The 15,000-nt window shown below is 50.3% G+C and overlaps 1 protein-coding gene across 1 annotated transcript; it reads left to right on the plus strand.

Annotated features, from left to right (window-relative positions):
- The first annotated feature begins 763 nt into the window (after nt 1-763).
- On the plus strand, nt 764-9,028 carry ndufb11 (NADH:ubiquinone oxidoreductase subunit B11). Its single transcript, XM_080184311.1, has 3 exons — nt 764-984; nt 6,013-6,143; nt 8,785-9,028. Exons 1-3 carry the CDS (start codon nt 787-789, stop codon nt 8,912-8,914), a joined length of 459 nt encoding a protein of 152 aa, XP_080040437.1. The 5' UTR covers nt 764-786; the 3' UTR covers nt 8,915-9,028.
- The last annotated feature ends 5,972 nt before the right edge of the window (nt 9,029-15,000 follow it).

The raw sequence follows: 15,000 nt of genomic DNA on the forward strand, positions 1-15,000 counted from the left end.
CAATCCACCTAACCTGCACATCTTTAGACACTAACGGACAATTTAGCACGGCCAATCCATCTAACCTGCACATCTTTGGACACTAAGGGGCAATTTAGTATGGCCAATCCACCTAACCTGCACATCTTTGGACACTCAAACATGTGTAGGTTAGGGGCATTAGTTAGGGTAAATATGTGGGGTTAGGGGGATAGGATGTAGGTGGGATATTCTGTTGGAGAATTGGGGCAGAGTTCACAGGCCAAATGGTCTTTTTATGCACAATCACAATTGCATGATTTTGAAATGGGGCGCAGTAAATATTATTGCTAAAATGTGCAGGAGGAGATGGCGGGGTGAGGGTAATGGTGTTTGCTGAGCTGCCCATTTGGAAAGCTTGTGCCAACCTGATGGGCCAAATGGCCTCCTCCTGAGCTGTAACTATTGTAAATTGGTGAGGCTCTGGCACAGAACCACCGTAGCCACTCCAGGAGTTGAGATCTTGCATATCCCCCTCCTAGCCCCTGACAGTGAAGAGGCCGAGTGGCCAGAGAAGTGGCTATAAAGTGCAGCTGAGGCATCTTTTCTGGGTAATTTTCTGTCGGCCAAATACCAATTGGGAGCCGGGGGATCGGTGCCTTTAAGGCCCCGTCGTTAACGTCAGGCCACGTTCTGCCTTCTATGTGGGCGATGATTGGTCAGGGTGTAGGTGGCGCGGGCTGCGATTGGTTGAAACTGCTGTCAGTCAGGGCAGGGGGCGGGGATGATTAAAGGGGAGGGTTCCCCCCAGGATCCCAGCAGCGAAAAATGGCGGCGCTGCTCCTCCGGCTCTCGCTGCGGCGCTGCTGCCTCCCGGCCTCCCGCCGGCTGCTCAGCAACTCCCTCCCGGCCTCGGCCTCGGCCCCGGCTACAGCCCCGGGCTCGGCCTCCGCTCTGGCCGGCCCTCAGCACCAGCCGCTCGGATACGGGGACGCCGAGCAGCCAGAGGTCAACCTGTATGACAAGGTGAGGGGGGGGATAACCCCCAAATAACTTTAATAACCCCCAAATAACTCTAATAACCCCCAAATAACTCTAATAACCCCCAAAACTCCCAAATAACCTCTAAAACCCCTAAAATATCCCCCAAACCTCTCTATCCTCCTAAAATACCACCCTAAAACCTGTATGACAAGGTGAGGGGGGAGATAACCCCAAAATAACCATAAAAACCCATAAATAGCCCCCAAAACTAAATAACCCCTAAAACCCCCAAAACTCCCAAAATAATTCCCTAAAATACCCCCCAAATCCTCTATGACAAGGTGAGGGGAGATAACCCCAAAACTCCCAAATAACCCCCAAACCCCTCTATAACCCCCTAAAATACCTCCCAAACCCTGTATGACAAGGTGAGGGGGAGATAACCCCCAAATAACCCTAACCCCAAATCCCCCCTAAAGAACATAAGAAATAGGAGCAGGAGTAGGCCATCTAGCCCCTCGAGCCTGCCCCGCCATTCAATAAGATCATGGCTGATCTGTCGTGTCTCAGTTCCACTTTCCCGCCCTCTCCCCATAACCCTTAATCCCCTCTCTTATCAAAAACCCATCAACCCGCGTCTTAAAAATATTTAGCGAGGCAGCCTCCACCACTTCAACGGGCAGAGAATTCCAGAGATTCACCACCCTTTGAGTGAAGAAGTTCCTCCTCAACTCCATTCTAAACCGCCCCCCCCCCCCCCCCCCCTTTATCTTGAGGCTGTACCCCCTAGTCCTACTGTCTTTTTTGAGCGGGAAGAGTCTTTCCACCTCTATCCTATCCATCCCATTCATCATCTTATACGTTTCAATGAGATCTCCTCTCATTCTTCTAAACTCTAACGAGTACAAGCCCAGTTTATTCAGCCTCTCCTCATAGCTCAACCCCCTCAACTCCGGTATCAGCCTAGTAAACCTCCTCTGCACTCCCTCCAAGGCCAAAATATCTTTGCGCAGGTGCGGCACCCAAAAATGCACACAGTACTCCAGTTGCGGCCTCACCAATGCCCTATACAGCTGCAGCAAGACCTCCCTACTTTTATATTCAATCCCCCTCGCTATGAAGGCCAGCATCCCATTCGCCTTCCTGACCACCTGCTGCACCTGCAAGCTGGGTTTTTGTGACTCATGCACAAGGACCCCGAGGTCCCTCTGCACCGTCGCCTGCTGCAGTTTTTCGCCCCGTAAGTAATAGTCCTTCCTACCATTCTTCCTACCAAAGTGGACCACCTCACACTTGCCAACATTAAATTCCATTTGCCATTTCCTGGCCCATTCGCCCAGCCTATCTAGATCCTTCTGCAGACTCTCCCCACCCTCCGCACAATTTGCCGTTCCCCCAATCTTGGTGTCATCAGCAAATTTCGACACTCTACACTCGGTTCCCTCCTCCAGATCATCTATATAAATGGTAAAAAGCTGAGGCCCCAGCACCGACCCCTGGGGCACTCCACTAGTCACCATCCGCCAATCCGAATAGCACCCGTTGACCCCCACTCTCTGCCTCCTATTTGACAACCAATCCTCTATCCACGCTAACACCCTACCCCCAACTCCATGTCCCTCGACCTTCTGCAATAACCTCTTGTGAGGCACTTTGTCAAACGCCTTCTGAAAATCTAGAAAGACCACATCCACCGGCTCTCCTCTATCCACCACCCTAGACACATCCTCATAGAACTCCAGTAAATTTGTCAGACACGACTTCCCTTTAATGAAACCGTGCTGCGTCTGCTCTATCAAGCAATTCCCTTCAAGATGCCTCGCAATTTCCTCCTTAATGACAGATTCTAACATTTTACCTACCACAGACGTTAAACTAACCGGCCTATAATTCCCCGCCTTTTGCCTGGCACCCTTCTGAAACAACGGCGTAACAACCCCAAAATAACCCTAAATCCCCTTTAAATAACCCTAAATCCCCCTAATAATCCCAAAATAACCCCCAAATAATCCTAAAACCCCAAATAACCCTAAAAATCCCCTAAAACTCCCAAAATAACCCTAAATCTCCTAAAACCCCACAAATAATCCTAAAAATTCCCTAAAACTGCCAAAATAACCCCAAAATTCCTCTATAACCCCAAAATACCCACCTGTATGACAAGTGAGGGGAAAATAACCCAGGAATAACCCCAAAACCCCCTAATTAACCCCCAAAACTCCTCTATAACTTCCAAAATACCCCCCAAAACCTGTATGACAAGGTGGACCAGAGATACCCCCAAAGTCACCTCACAAATTCCTCTTCAACCCCTAAAATACCCCAAAATGTCTCCCCCACCCCCAAAACTTGTATGATAAGGTGAAGGGGAAATATCCTAAAATAATCATTAAAAAACCCCAAGCACTTCTCTATAATCTCTAAAATACTCCCTGAACCTGTATGACAAGGTGAGGGGGAAATAATCATAACCCCCAAAAACCCCTCCTTTCACCCCCAAAATGCCCCCCTTAAAACATGTACGACAAGGTGAGGGAGAAATCTTAAACCCGAAATAACTCCCAAAACCCGTAAGAACCTTGAAATACGGTCAACCTTGAACCCACGGTCAGAACACCTGTACAACAAGGTGAGAGGGCAAAGTTGCAAAAAATCCCCCAAAAAAGCCTTAAAACGTGAGAAACTTCTAAAGATTCCATTTTAAACCCTGAAAAATCCACTTAATATCACAAAAAATCCTCGTCAACCCCTCTTAAAACTTGTGCGATGGGGAAAACTCCTAAAAGTCCTATTAAAAACCCCGAATAATCCAATTAAAACCCCCAAAACTCCTTAACCCTATAATAGCATCTCAACCCCCCCCCTTAAAACTTGTGTGACAAAGTGAAGTGACAAGACCCCTTAAATCCCATTGAACCCTCGATGCAAAACACCCAAAACCTTTAAAATTCCATTTAAAACCCCTGAAAAAAATCTACAATAAATTCCCTCCCATTAAAACACCCTAAAAATCCCCCAAACCCCCTCCCTGTGATTCCTCACCTTACTGAATAACACTCAGGGTGTGACACTCTCCTCAGTCCATCAGCTCAGCAGCACTGGGGAGGGAGAGGGGTAGGGGTAGGGGTAGGGGTGGGGGTGGGGATCGGTGATGCCTCACCCTGAGGAATAGGCACACCTCTGTGAGCCCCCTTCCCCACAGTTGATCACCCAGTGCAGACTGACGATTCCCCTCCCCCCTCCCCTACAAAGTCGATCTCCCAATGGCAACTGGCGATTCCCCCCAAGGTTGATTTCTCAATAGGCCAGGCAATCCCCCCCCACCATGGTTGATCATCCAATGGGGACCGGTGATTCCCTCCTCGCTGATGGGACCAGCGTTGGGTGCCAAGATTCACCTTCCCGATCGCCAGCCTAGGGGCTATTGAACTTGGGAGGCCATCGTGGAACAGGTCAATCGACGTCACCAGGTTGCTAATGATGCCCCGCCATGTCGAATATCTGCAGCTGCCTCCCCCCCACCTCTCTCTGTGGGGAGCTGAATTAACTGTGATGCTTTCTGCGGTGGATAACTTGTTGGGATTTGGGGATGGATGCAGGGGCTGGCGAGGTTGGCACTAACGCACCTACCCCAGGTGGATTGGAGGGGCTCCGTCCACTTCCTCCGCCATCAGTTAGCGCTGTGAGACCCAGCGTTAATGTTTCGGGATGGTGGAAAGGGGGTGTCTGAGCAGCTGAAGGAGTGTGGCCACTTCTGTCTGCTTGAATCCGGGGTGCTCAGTGTGCCTTCATCCATATTTATCCGTGTTCCTCGCGCTCCAGTTACAGAGGTCCAGGGAGAGAAAAGTGGGACACGGAACTGTCAGGGGATCCGGAATCTTTGCCAGCTTTGTCCACGCCTGATCCAGATAGGCATCCCCCAGGAATTGTGCGGATAAATTCAGCTGTACTTAACCAGCGAGTGCTGGAAAATGCTGTGAATAAATACGTCTGCTCCAGGAGCCATCTGTTCTGCATTCTGGAAGTGGTGTAGAGACAGCAAAAGCAGGAGAAGGCCATTCAGCCCCTCTCTCAGGCCTGCTACACAGGAATAGAAGGCCATTCAGCCCCTCTCTCAAGCCTGCTACACAGGAACAGAAGGCCATTCAGCCCCTCTCTCAGGCCTGTTACACAGGAACAGGAGGAGTTACACATTGACACTACCAATCCCCCTCCGAAATATTTCAAATTCCTGATCAAGTTGCCCCTGTAACCGTCCAAACTCCAGGCATTCATACTGAGTTTGCATTTAATCTCCACACAGAAACTAGAAACAGGAGGAGGCCATTCGGCCCTTTGAGCTGCGCCCCCATTCATTTTGATCATGGCTGATCATCAAATTCAATATCCTGAACCCCCCCCCCCCCTCCGATATCCCTCGATCCCTTTAGCCCCAAGAACAATATCTAATTTCTTCCTGAAATCACAACGTTTTGGCCTCAACTACTTTCTGTGGGAGTGAATTCCACACATTCCCCACCCTCTGGGTGAAGAAATTTCTCCTCACCTCAGTTCTAAAAGGTTTCCCCCTTATCCTCAAACTCTGACCCCTAGTTCTGGACTCCCCCCACCATCGGGAACATTCTTTCTGAATCTACCCTGTCTAACCCTGTTAGAATTTTATAAGTTTCTATCAGATCCCCTCTCACTCTTCTAAACTCCAGTGAATATAGTCCTAACTGACTCAGTCTCTCCTCATATGACAGACCTGCCATCCCAGAATCATCCTGGTAAACCTTTGCTGTGCTCCCTCTATAGCAAGGACATCCTTCCTCAGATAAGGAGACCAGAACTGTACACAATACTCCAGGTGTGGCCTCACCAAGGCTCTGTACAATTGCAGTAAAACATCCCTATCCCTGTACTCAAATCCTCTCGCTATGAAGGCCAACATACCATTTCCCTTCTTTCCTGCCTGCTGTACCTGAGGGCTCTGTGGCGGGAGATTAAAACTGACCCTTGCTCAGGCTGCGGAATAGATTGAGGTAAATGTTGTCATTAATTCTTCTCCTCTCTCCTTCTCTGTGTCAGAATCCCGAGTATCATGGCTTCAGTTCGGACCCCGTGGTTGACGTCTGGAACATGAGATTGACGTTTTTCTTTGGCATCTCAGTGGCGATTGTGATGGGCTCAGTTTTTGTTTATTACCTGCCAGACCATGGGTGAGTCTGGCTTTGTTTTGGTTGGTGGGCTCGGGTGGAGCTCCACGGGCTGCTTTGTCCCTCGGTTCTTGTGGTGCTGGAATTGCGTGTGCAAGTGTGCACGGGTTTGTGAGTGTGCGCGAGGGTGAGTGTGTGAGGAAGTAATGTGGGGGCGCACACAAGGGATACAGTATGTGTGTTTGTCTGGGCCAGGGGCCGAGTGTGCTTGTTTGTGCCCTGGCGCGCGTGTGCTTGTGCGCGCCTCTGTGCTGGCGCCTGAGCGCACCCGCATTGTTTGTTTATGCGTTCAATTGCTCTAGTTAGGCAGTGTACAGTTTGACAGCTGCAAGCCTTAAATAGCTCCACACTCAATCATTTCTGCCTAATAACAGCCTCTCCTGTCAGGATATTAACATGCTATTCAAGCTAGCAGATAGACAATGGTGAAGCTTTGCTTGCTGAGGCTCTGTGATGCGCTGCGGGAGTGAGGAACAAGGCCATCGTAAATAACCCACTGAACAACCAGCTGGGATCTGACTAAAATTATTCTCGTTCAACACTTCTGCCGCTCCCCTACACTACCCCCCCCCCCCGCCCCAACCTCCAGCCCCACCCGTGCGCGCTGCCGACACCCTCCAGTCTCACCCAGATTACCAGCTGCCACTCTGGTACTTTTTTGCCAGACACCCTCTGCCAACCGTGCTTTGTTTATGAGGCTAGTTTCTTTGGGTGGCATCATGCCTGTGGCTAGTCATGTCCCTCAGCCCTGACTCTCCCACAGTGTGGCATTCCCTCAGCACTGACCCTCCCACAGTGCCATGCCCCCAGAGCACATGGAGCATATTACAGATAAAGGCCCGCTACACTGTCCCCCATCAAACACTCCCAGGACAGGTACAGCACAGGGTTAGATACAGAGTAAAGCTCCCTCTACACTGTCCCCCCATCAAACACTCCCAGGACAGGGACAGCACGGGGTTAGATACAGAGTAAAGCTCTCTGTCCTCCCATTAAATTGGATCTTGTTTTTTGCTTGTGAAATTGGGATTATGGAGTTGTTTTTATTTTAACTGGGTTATGGGTGAAGAGGTTGGCTATGTGAAGCTGTGACCCATATCCTCTGTTCCCAAAGCCGCATCGCAGCTCCGAATATAGCACTGAGCATATCTGATGGATGAATGTGGATGGTGGCTCTCCGTCGCACTCTCCCTCCTTCCCTCTCTGCCTCCTGTAGTCTCTCACCACCCTGCTGACTCGCCTGCACGCTCTGAGCCCCTCATGCTTTCTTTCATTCATTCTCTTTCTCCCTCTCAGGTTGACCCTCTAATAGTTCGGCACTCCTATCCACTCCAGTATCACTCAGTAACCCCTCTCCCCCCAGCACCCTGTGTTAGGGAGGGATTTCAGGAGGGTGCTGGAATTGGGTAGTTGTTAGGAATGAAATCCAGTTGCGATAGTGTTAGGCAGTGCTGTAAGAATCCGTTTGTTTTGAATGAATTGCAGTGTCTGTGATGTTCCGAGCAAGATTGTGAAGTTTTGTTTTCCTGTTGCTAATTCACGCAACTTTCCTGAAATAGATTCCTGAGGTGATATTTTTGTAACCTGCTTTCGTGAGTTTGCGTCAGTGTATCTCAATGTCCTGACGTCTCTCTATCTCTCTCTGTCTCTTTCTCTCTCTGTGGAAGCTCCTAAACACAGCAAAGACAGAGAGACTGAGCTGAGTCCTCACCTTTTCCCCTATGCTTCTTACTGCCTGCTAATGACATGCATTTACCCCCTCACAGTCCTGTTGTTCCTCAAGTTTCAGTTGATTGACTGCAGAAGGCATTGAGCTGCAGCCTATCCTACCGCCAGAGCAAAACAGCCCTCGCTTGCCCTCATCACCCACTTGCTGGCACCTCATTCAACCCCGGTCCTTGCTGAGGGAGCTGGGGAGGGACCTTGAGGGGCTGTGTGCGGCGCTCCCTCGGCACTGGCCCTCCCCCAGTGCGGCGCTCCCTCGGCACTGGCCCTCCCCCAGTGCGGCGCTCCCTCGGCACTGGCCCTCCCCCAGTGCGGCGCTGCCTCGGCACTGGCCCTCCCCCAGTGCGGCGCTGCCTCGGCACTGGCCCTCCCCCAGTGCGGCGCTGCCTCGGCACTGGCCCTCCCCCAGTGCGGCGCTCCCTCGGCACTGGCCCTCCCCCAGTGCGGCGCTGCCTCGGCACTGGCCCTCCCCCAGTGCGGCGCTGCCTCGGCACTGGCCCTCCCCCAGTGCGGCGCTGCCTCGGCACTGGCCCCCCCCCCCCAGTGCTGTTGTGTTTTTGGGCAGCTGGAGCTGCCGTTCTGGGGCCGAACCGTGGAGTCTATTATCTTGGAACCTGGCGGTGAGCGAGGGGCCCCTCAGCTGCAGCCAGCATTTGGAGCAGTGATTTTCCCCAGAATGTTTGTCGTTGAGAGCAGTGCAGGTGGATCCTGAACATCTCTTGACTGTGTCCCTCTGCAGCTGCTGGAAGGCTCAAAGCTGAGACCTTCCTGCGATGCCTTCTGCAGCCAAAGAGCTGGCCTCTTTCTCGCCGCCTCCCCTGGTGAACGCAAGGCCGAGTGAAGTCCACCTTCTCTCCCGATGATCCCGAAACACGATCGCTGAACGATTCCTCTCTTTTTAACCTCCTTCTCCCCCCAGGATGCGGCAGTGGGCTCGCAGAGAGGCAGAGCGACAGCTGAAACAGCGGGAAGCTCAGGGGCTGCCCCCCATCGCTGAAAACTACTACAACCCAGAGAAGATCATTCTGTCCCCGTCCGCCTCAGAGTGAGGGGCACCACTCACCAAGTCTCCCATCCACCTTCCTGTCTCCCCTGTCCCTCCCGAAGCAGGAATCACTCCCCCTGCCTCGCCTGCTGTCAAATAAAAAGTTAAATTATTTCAATCTCCGGTGTCTGTCGCCTGGTATTTAATTCTGATGCCGGCAGCGCAGGATTTTAGAGGGAGAGAATGGGATGGCATGGGAGAGGGGGGACATGGCGTGAGAGTGAGTGAGCGAGCAGGTGTGGGGCGGGGAGAGAGAGGCGGGGGGGGGGAAACGTGGTAAGAGAGAGAGTGCGACAGAGTGTGTGAAGGAGAGTGAGTGAGTGGGACAGCCTGGAGGAGGATGGAGAATGGGATGCTAAGACAGAGGGACAGCATGGGAGGGGGAGAGAGTGAGTGTGCGACGGTGGGAGAGGGAGTGCAGTGAAGATTTATCGGGGAGTTGGTGAGGCCACATCTGGAGTATTGTAAGGACGGCAGATTTCCTTCCCTAAAGGAACCAGATGGGTTTTTCCAACAATGGGCCATCAGTAGATTCTTAATTCCAGATATTTTTTATTGAATTCAAATTCCATCATTTGCTGTGACAGGATTCGAACCCGGGTCCCCCAGAATATTAGCTGGGTTTCTGGATTAATAGTCTAGCGATAATACCTCAGGGCCATCACCTCCTGGGTTGGTGTTGGAGGAGGGGAGGTGGTAACCGGGCCAATTTCAAGTCGTCACTGACAGGAAGCTAGAGGAAGAAGGGGTGGGGAGAGAAGGACAATGTCTTGTGCCAGAGTTCTTTAAACCTTGCCCAAGCGCGTTAGACAATGTGTTTCTATTTCCAGAGGATCAGGGATAAGTAATGTTGCCAAGAAAGAAAACAGAAATATGTCCACAGGGGAGGGTTAGCTGTGGCACGTCGGACACCAATCTTCCATCTGTCAGGAAATGATGATCCAGCTGTCACTCCCTGCCACCCTCCCTCCTTCCTAACTCTCCACATCCCAGTCAGGAGCAGACTCGGGAAGCCATGCAGCTTTGAGGCAGGGACATGAGGCTGAGTTTGATGGGGTGGGGAGGAACGGTGATTAAACTGATTTGTGGCCAGGTTTCTGCTATGCCAGCGCTATAGTTAAAGCCCTACTTTCTCAGAAGACTAAGGAAATTTGGCATGTCAGCTACGACTCTCACCAACTTTTGCAGATGCACCATAGAAAGCATTCTTTCTGGTTGTATCACAGCTTGGTCTGGGCTCCTGCTGTGCCGAAGACTGCAAGGAACTACAAAGGGTCGTGAATGTAGCCCAATCCATCACTCAAACCAGCCTCCCAACCATTGACTCTGTCTACACTTCCTGCTGCCTTGGGAAAAGCAGCCGGCATAATTAAGGACCCCACGCACCACGGACATTCTCTCTTCCACCTTCTTCCATTGGAAAAAAGATACAAAAGTCTGAGGTCACGTCCCAACCAACTCAAGAACAGCTTCTTCCCTGCTGCTGTCAGACTTTTGAATGGACCTACCTCGCATTAAGTTAACCTTTCTCCACACTCTAGCTATGACTGTAACACTACATTCTGCACCCTCCTTCTCCCCTATGTACTCTATGAACGGTTTGCTTTGTATAGCACGCAAGAAATAATAGTTTTCACTGTATCCTAATATGTGACAATAATAAATCAAATCAAAAGAGAGAGGGTTGATTAGGGCGAAACGGTCGATGTGACGCACAGAGACTCACAAAAGGCTTGGATGTTGACGAACAAAGTTAGAGTTTGTGGAAAAGTGTGAGGTAGCAACTTAGAAATTGTTGATGTACAGATGTAAGTAACGTGCAGGTACAGCAAGCTATTAAGAAGAATAATGGAATGTTAGGCTTTATCACAAGAGGATTTGAGTACAGGAGTAGCGAGGTCTGGCTTCATTTGTCTTGGAGCTTGGTTAGACCACTCCTGGAGCACTGTACACAGCCATGGAGACAGCGCACTGACACTTCACCAGACTTGTTCCAGGGGTGATGGGACTGTCTTACAAAGAGAGATTGGGGGAAATGAGAACAAGGAGGTGAAGTCAAACTTGTATAGGACACTTGAGGGGTGGCACAGTGGTTAGTGCTGCTGCCTCACAGCGTCAGGGGCCCATGTTCAATTCCCCGCTTGGGTTACTGTCTGTGCGGACTCTGCACATTCTACCCATGTCAGCATGGGTTTCCTCCAGTTTCCTCCCGCTGTTTGAAAGACATGCTGGTTAGGGTGGATTGGCCATGCTAAATTCTCCCTCAGTGTACCTGAACAGGCACCAGAATGTGGCAACTAGGGGATTTTCACAGTAACTTCATTGCAGTGTTAATGTAAGCCGACTTGTGACACTAATAAATAAACTGGGTCAGCCATATCTGCAATATCGCTGCCCAGTTCTGGGTGACACACTTTAGGAAGGTCATAGAATCCCTCCAGTACAGAAGGAAGTCATTCGGTCCGTTACATCTGCACTGACCATAGTCCCATTCAGGCCCTATTGCTGCAACCCCACATATTTACCCAACTAATCCCCCAAACACTTAGAGACAATTTAGCATGGCCAATCCACCTAACCTGCACATCTTTGGACACTAAAGGGCAATTTAGCATGGCCAATCCACGTACCCTGCACATCTTTGGACACTAAGGGACAATTTAGCACAGCCAATCCACCTAACCTGCACATCTTTGGACACTAAGGGGCAATTTAGCATGGCCAATCCACCTAATCCCGTGTGGGATAGATGGGTGACTGCCACAAGGGGCAGGCGGTCAGTGCAGGAATCCCCTGTGGTTGTTCCCCCTCTCTAACCAATACACTGTTTTGGATACCGTTTGGGGGAGATGGTCTATCAGAGGATAACAGCAGCAGCAGCCAAAACAGTGGCCCCATTACTGGCTCTGTTGTTAAGCAAAGAGGGATAAAGAGCACTGGAGCAATAGTTATAGGGGACTCTATAGTTAGGGGTGCAGATAGGTGTTTCTGTGGATGTGACGGAGACTCCAGGATGGTGTGTTACCTCCCTGGTGCCAGGGTCCAGGATGTCTCTGAATGGACAGAAAGCATTCTGAAGGGACAGGGTGAACAGCCAGAGGTGGTGGTACATGTTGGTACTAACGACACAGGCAGGAAGAGTGATGAGGTCCTACGGCAGCAGATTAGGGAGTTAGATAGAAAGTTAAAAAGCAGGATCTCTAGGACAGTAATCTCAGAATTACTCCCTGTGCCAGTGAGGCTAGGAATAGGAAGATAGTGCAGCTCAACATGTGGCTAAACAGCTGGTGTAGGAGGGAGGGTTTCAGATATCTGGATCACTGGGGTCTCTTCCAGGGCAGGTGGGATCTGTACAAGAAGGGCGGGTTGCATCTAAACTGGAAGGGTATAAATATTCTGGCCGGGAGGTTTGCTAGTGTCAAATGGGAAGGTTTAAACTAGTTTGTGTGTGTGGCGGGGGGCGGGGGTGGAGGGACCAAAGCAAAGGTGGATTAGCAGAAGGGGAATCAGCGGGGAGGACCAGTAAGACTCAGAGAAACAGCAGGCAGGGTGGGGTTGCTAATCAGAGAGGGTCTGGTGGACTGAAGTGCATTTGTTTCAGTGTGAGAAGTGTAACAGGTAAGGCAGATGAACTTAGAGCTTGGGTTCGCACTAGAAACTATGATGTTGTTGCCATTACAGAGATTTGGTTAAGGGAAAACCCAGTCTGCAGGTGCAGCAGGAAATCAGGAAGGCAAATGGGATGTTGGCCTTTATAGCGAGGGGGATAGAATATAAAAGCAGGGAGGTCTTGCTGCAACTGTACAGGGTACTGGTGAGGCCGCAGCTGGAGTACTGTGTGCAGTTTTGGTCACCGCACTTGTGCAAGGATATTTTGGCCTTGGAGGGAGTACAGAGGAGGTTCACTAGGCTGATACCGGAGATGAGGGGGTTAGACTATGAAGAGAGACTGAATAGACTGGGTCTGTACTCGTTGGAGTTTAGAAGGATGAGGGGGGATCTTATAGAGACGTGTAAGATAATGAAGGGGATGGATAGGGTAGAGGTAGAGAGATTCTTCCCGCCTAGAAAGGATAGCAGGACTAGGGGGCACAGCCTCAAGATAAAGGAGGGGGGCAGTTTAGATCGGAGTTGAGGAGGAACTTCTTCACTCAAAGGATGATGAGTCTCTGGAATTCTCTGCCGGTTGAAGTGGAGGCTACCTCGCTAAATATATTTAAGTCACGGGTAGATAGGTTTTTGATAGACAGGGGAATTAAGGGTTATGGGGAGAAAGCGGGAAAGTGGAACTGATCCACTTCAGATCAGCCATGATCTTATTGAATGGCGGGGCAGGCTCGAAGGGCTAGATGGCCTACTCCTGCTCCTATTTCTTATGTTCTTATGGAAGGACAGGATTGGCAGCTTAACATTCCAGGATAAAGATGTTTCAGGTGGGATAGAGGGGGATGTAAAAGGGGTGGGGAAGTTACACTACTGGTTAAGGAGAATATCACAGCTGTACTCGGGAGGACACATCGGAGGGTTCATACAGCGAGGCAATATGGGTAGAGCTCAAGTTTTGGGAACTTTGGATAATGAGAGATATTGTGAGCCCAGTCAAAGAGAGAAAGGAAGCATTTGTCAAACCTAGGAGGCTGGGAACACACGAAGCAAGCGTGGAATACAAGGAAAGTAGAAAGAAACTTAAGCAAGGAGTAAGAAGGGCTAAAAGAGGTCACGAGAAAGCATTGGCCAGCAGGATTAAGGAAAATCCCAAGGCTTTTTATGCATATATAAAGACCAAGAGAGTAACCAGGGAGAGGGTTGGCCCACTCAAGAACAAGGGAGGGAATCTATGTGTGGAGCCAGAGGAAATGGGTGAGGTATTAAATGAGTACTTTTCATCAGTATTCACCAAAGAGAAGGACTTGGTGGGGGATGAGTCTAGGAAAGGATGTGAAGATAGTTTGAGTCATGTTGAGATCAAAAAAGAGGAGGTATTGGGGGTCTTGAGTAACATTAAGATAGACAAGTCCCCAGGGCCTGATGGGATATACCCCAGAATACTGAGAGAGGCAAGGGAGGAAATTGCTGGGGCCTTGAGAGAGATCTTTGTATCCTCACTGGTTACAGGGAAGTCCCAGAGGATTGGAGAATAACCAATGCTATTCCTTTGTTTAAGAAGGGTAACAAGAATAATCCAGGCCAGTGAGCCTTACATCAGTGGCAGGGAAATTATTGGAGAGGATTCTTCGAGACAGGATTTATTCCCACTTGGAAATAGGTGGACGTATTAGTGAGAGGCAACATGGTTTTGTGAAGGGGTGGATCGAGTTTTTTGAGGAAGTGATGAAGATGATTGATGAGGGTGGGGCGGGGGATGTTGTCTACGTGGACTTCAGTAAGGCCTTTGACAAGGTCCCTCATGGCAGACTGGTGCAGAAGGTGAAGTCACATGGGATCAGAGGTGAGCTGCCAAGGTGGATACAAAACTGGCTCGGTCAAAGAAGGTAGTAAGAAGTCTCACAACTCAAATACAGTCCATGTGTACCTCATGCATGGTGGCACAGTGGGTTAGCACTGCTGCTCACAGCGCCAGGGATCTGGGTTCGATTCCCGGCTCAGGTCACTGTCTGTGTGGAGTCTGCACGTTCTCCCCGTGTCTGCATGGGTTTCCTCTGGGTGCTCCGGTTTCCTCCCACAGTCTGAAAGACGTGCTGGTTAGGGTGCATTGGGCCATGCTAAATTCTCCCTCAGTGTAACCCGAACAGGCACCGGAGTGTGGGGACTAGGGGGTTTTCACAGTAACTTCATTGCAGTGTTAATGTAAGCTTACTTGTGTCACTAATAAATAAACTTTAAAACTTCAAACATGCATGAAGTCCTCTCAGTGTGTGTGTGTGTGAATGAGTGTGTGCTGGGACTATTCAACTGCGAGAGCATCACCGAGTCTGCCACCTTTCCCTCTCCCCACCCCCTCACTTGGTTCACTGTCCTGCAAAACCACTCCTCCCCCACCCTATCCCAAACAGTCTAAGACTGGGGGGTTGTGTGTATGTGTGTGTGTGTGTGTGTATGTGGGTTAGTGGGAATTGTTACATCAATGGT

Source organism: Carcharhinus amblyrhynchos, unplaced genomic scaffold, assembly GCF_965287045.1.
Source record: "Carcharhinus amblyrhynchos unplaced genomic scaffold, sCarAmb.v2.hapA scaffold_671, whole genome shotgun sequence".
Taxonomy (NCBI): Eukaryota; Metazoa; Chordata; class Chondrichthyes; order Carcharhiniformes; family Carcharhinidae; genus Carcharhinus; species Carcharhinus amblyrhynchos.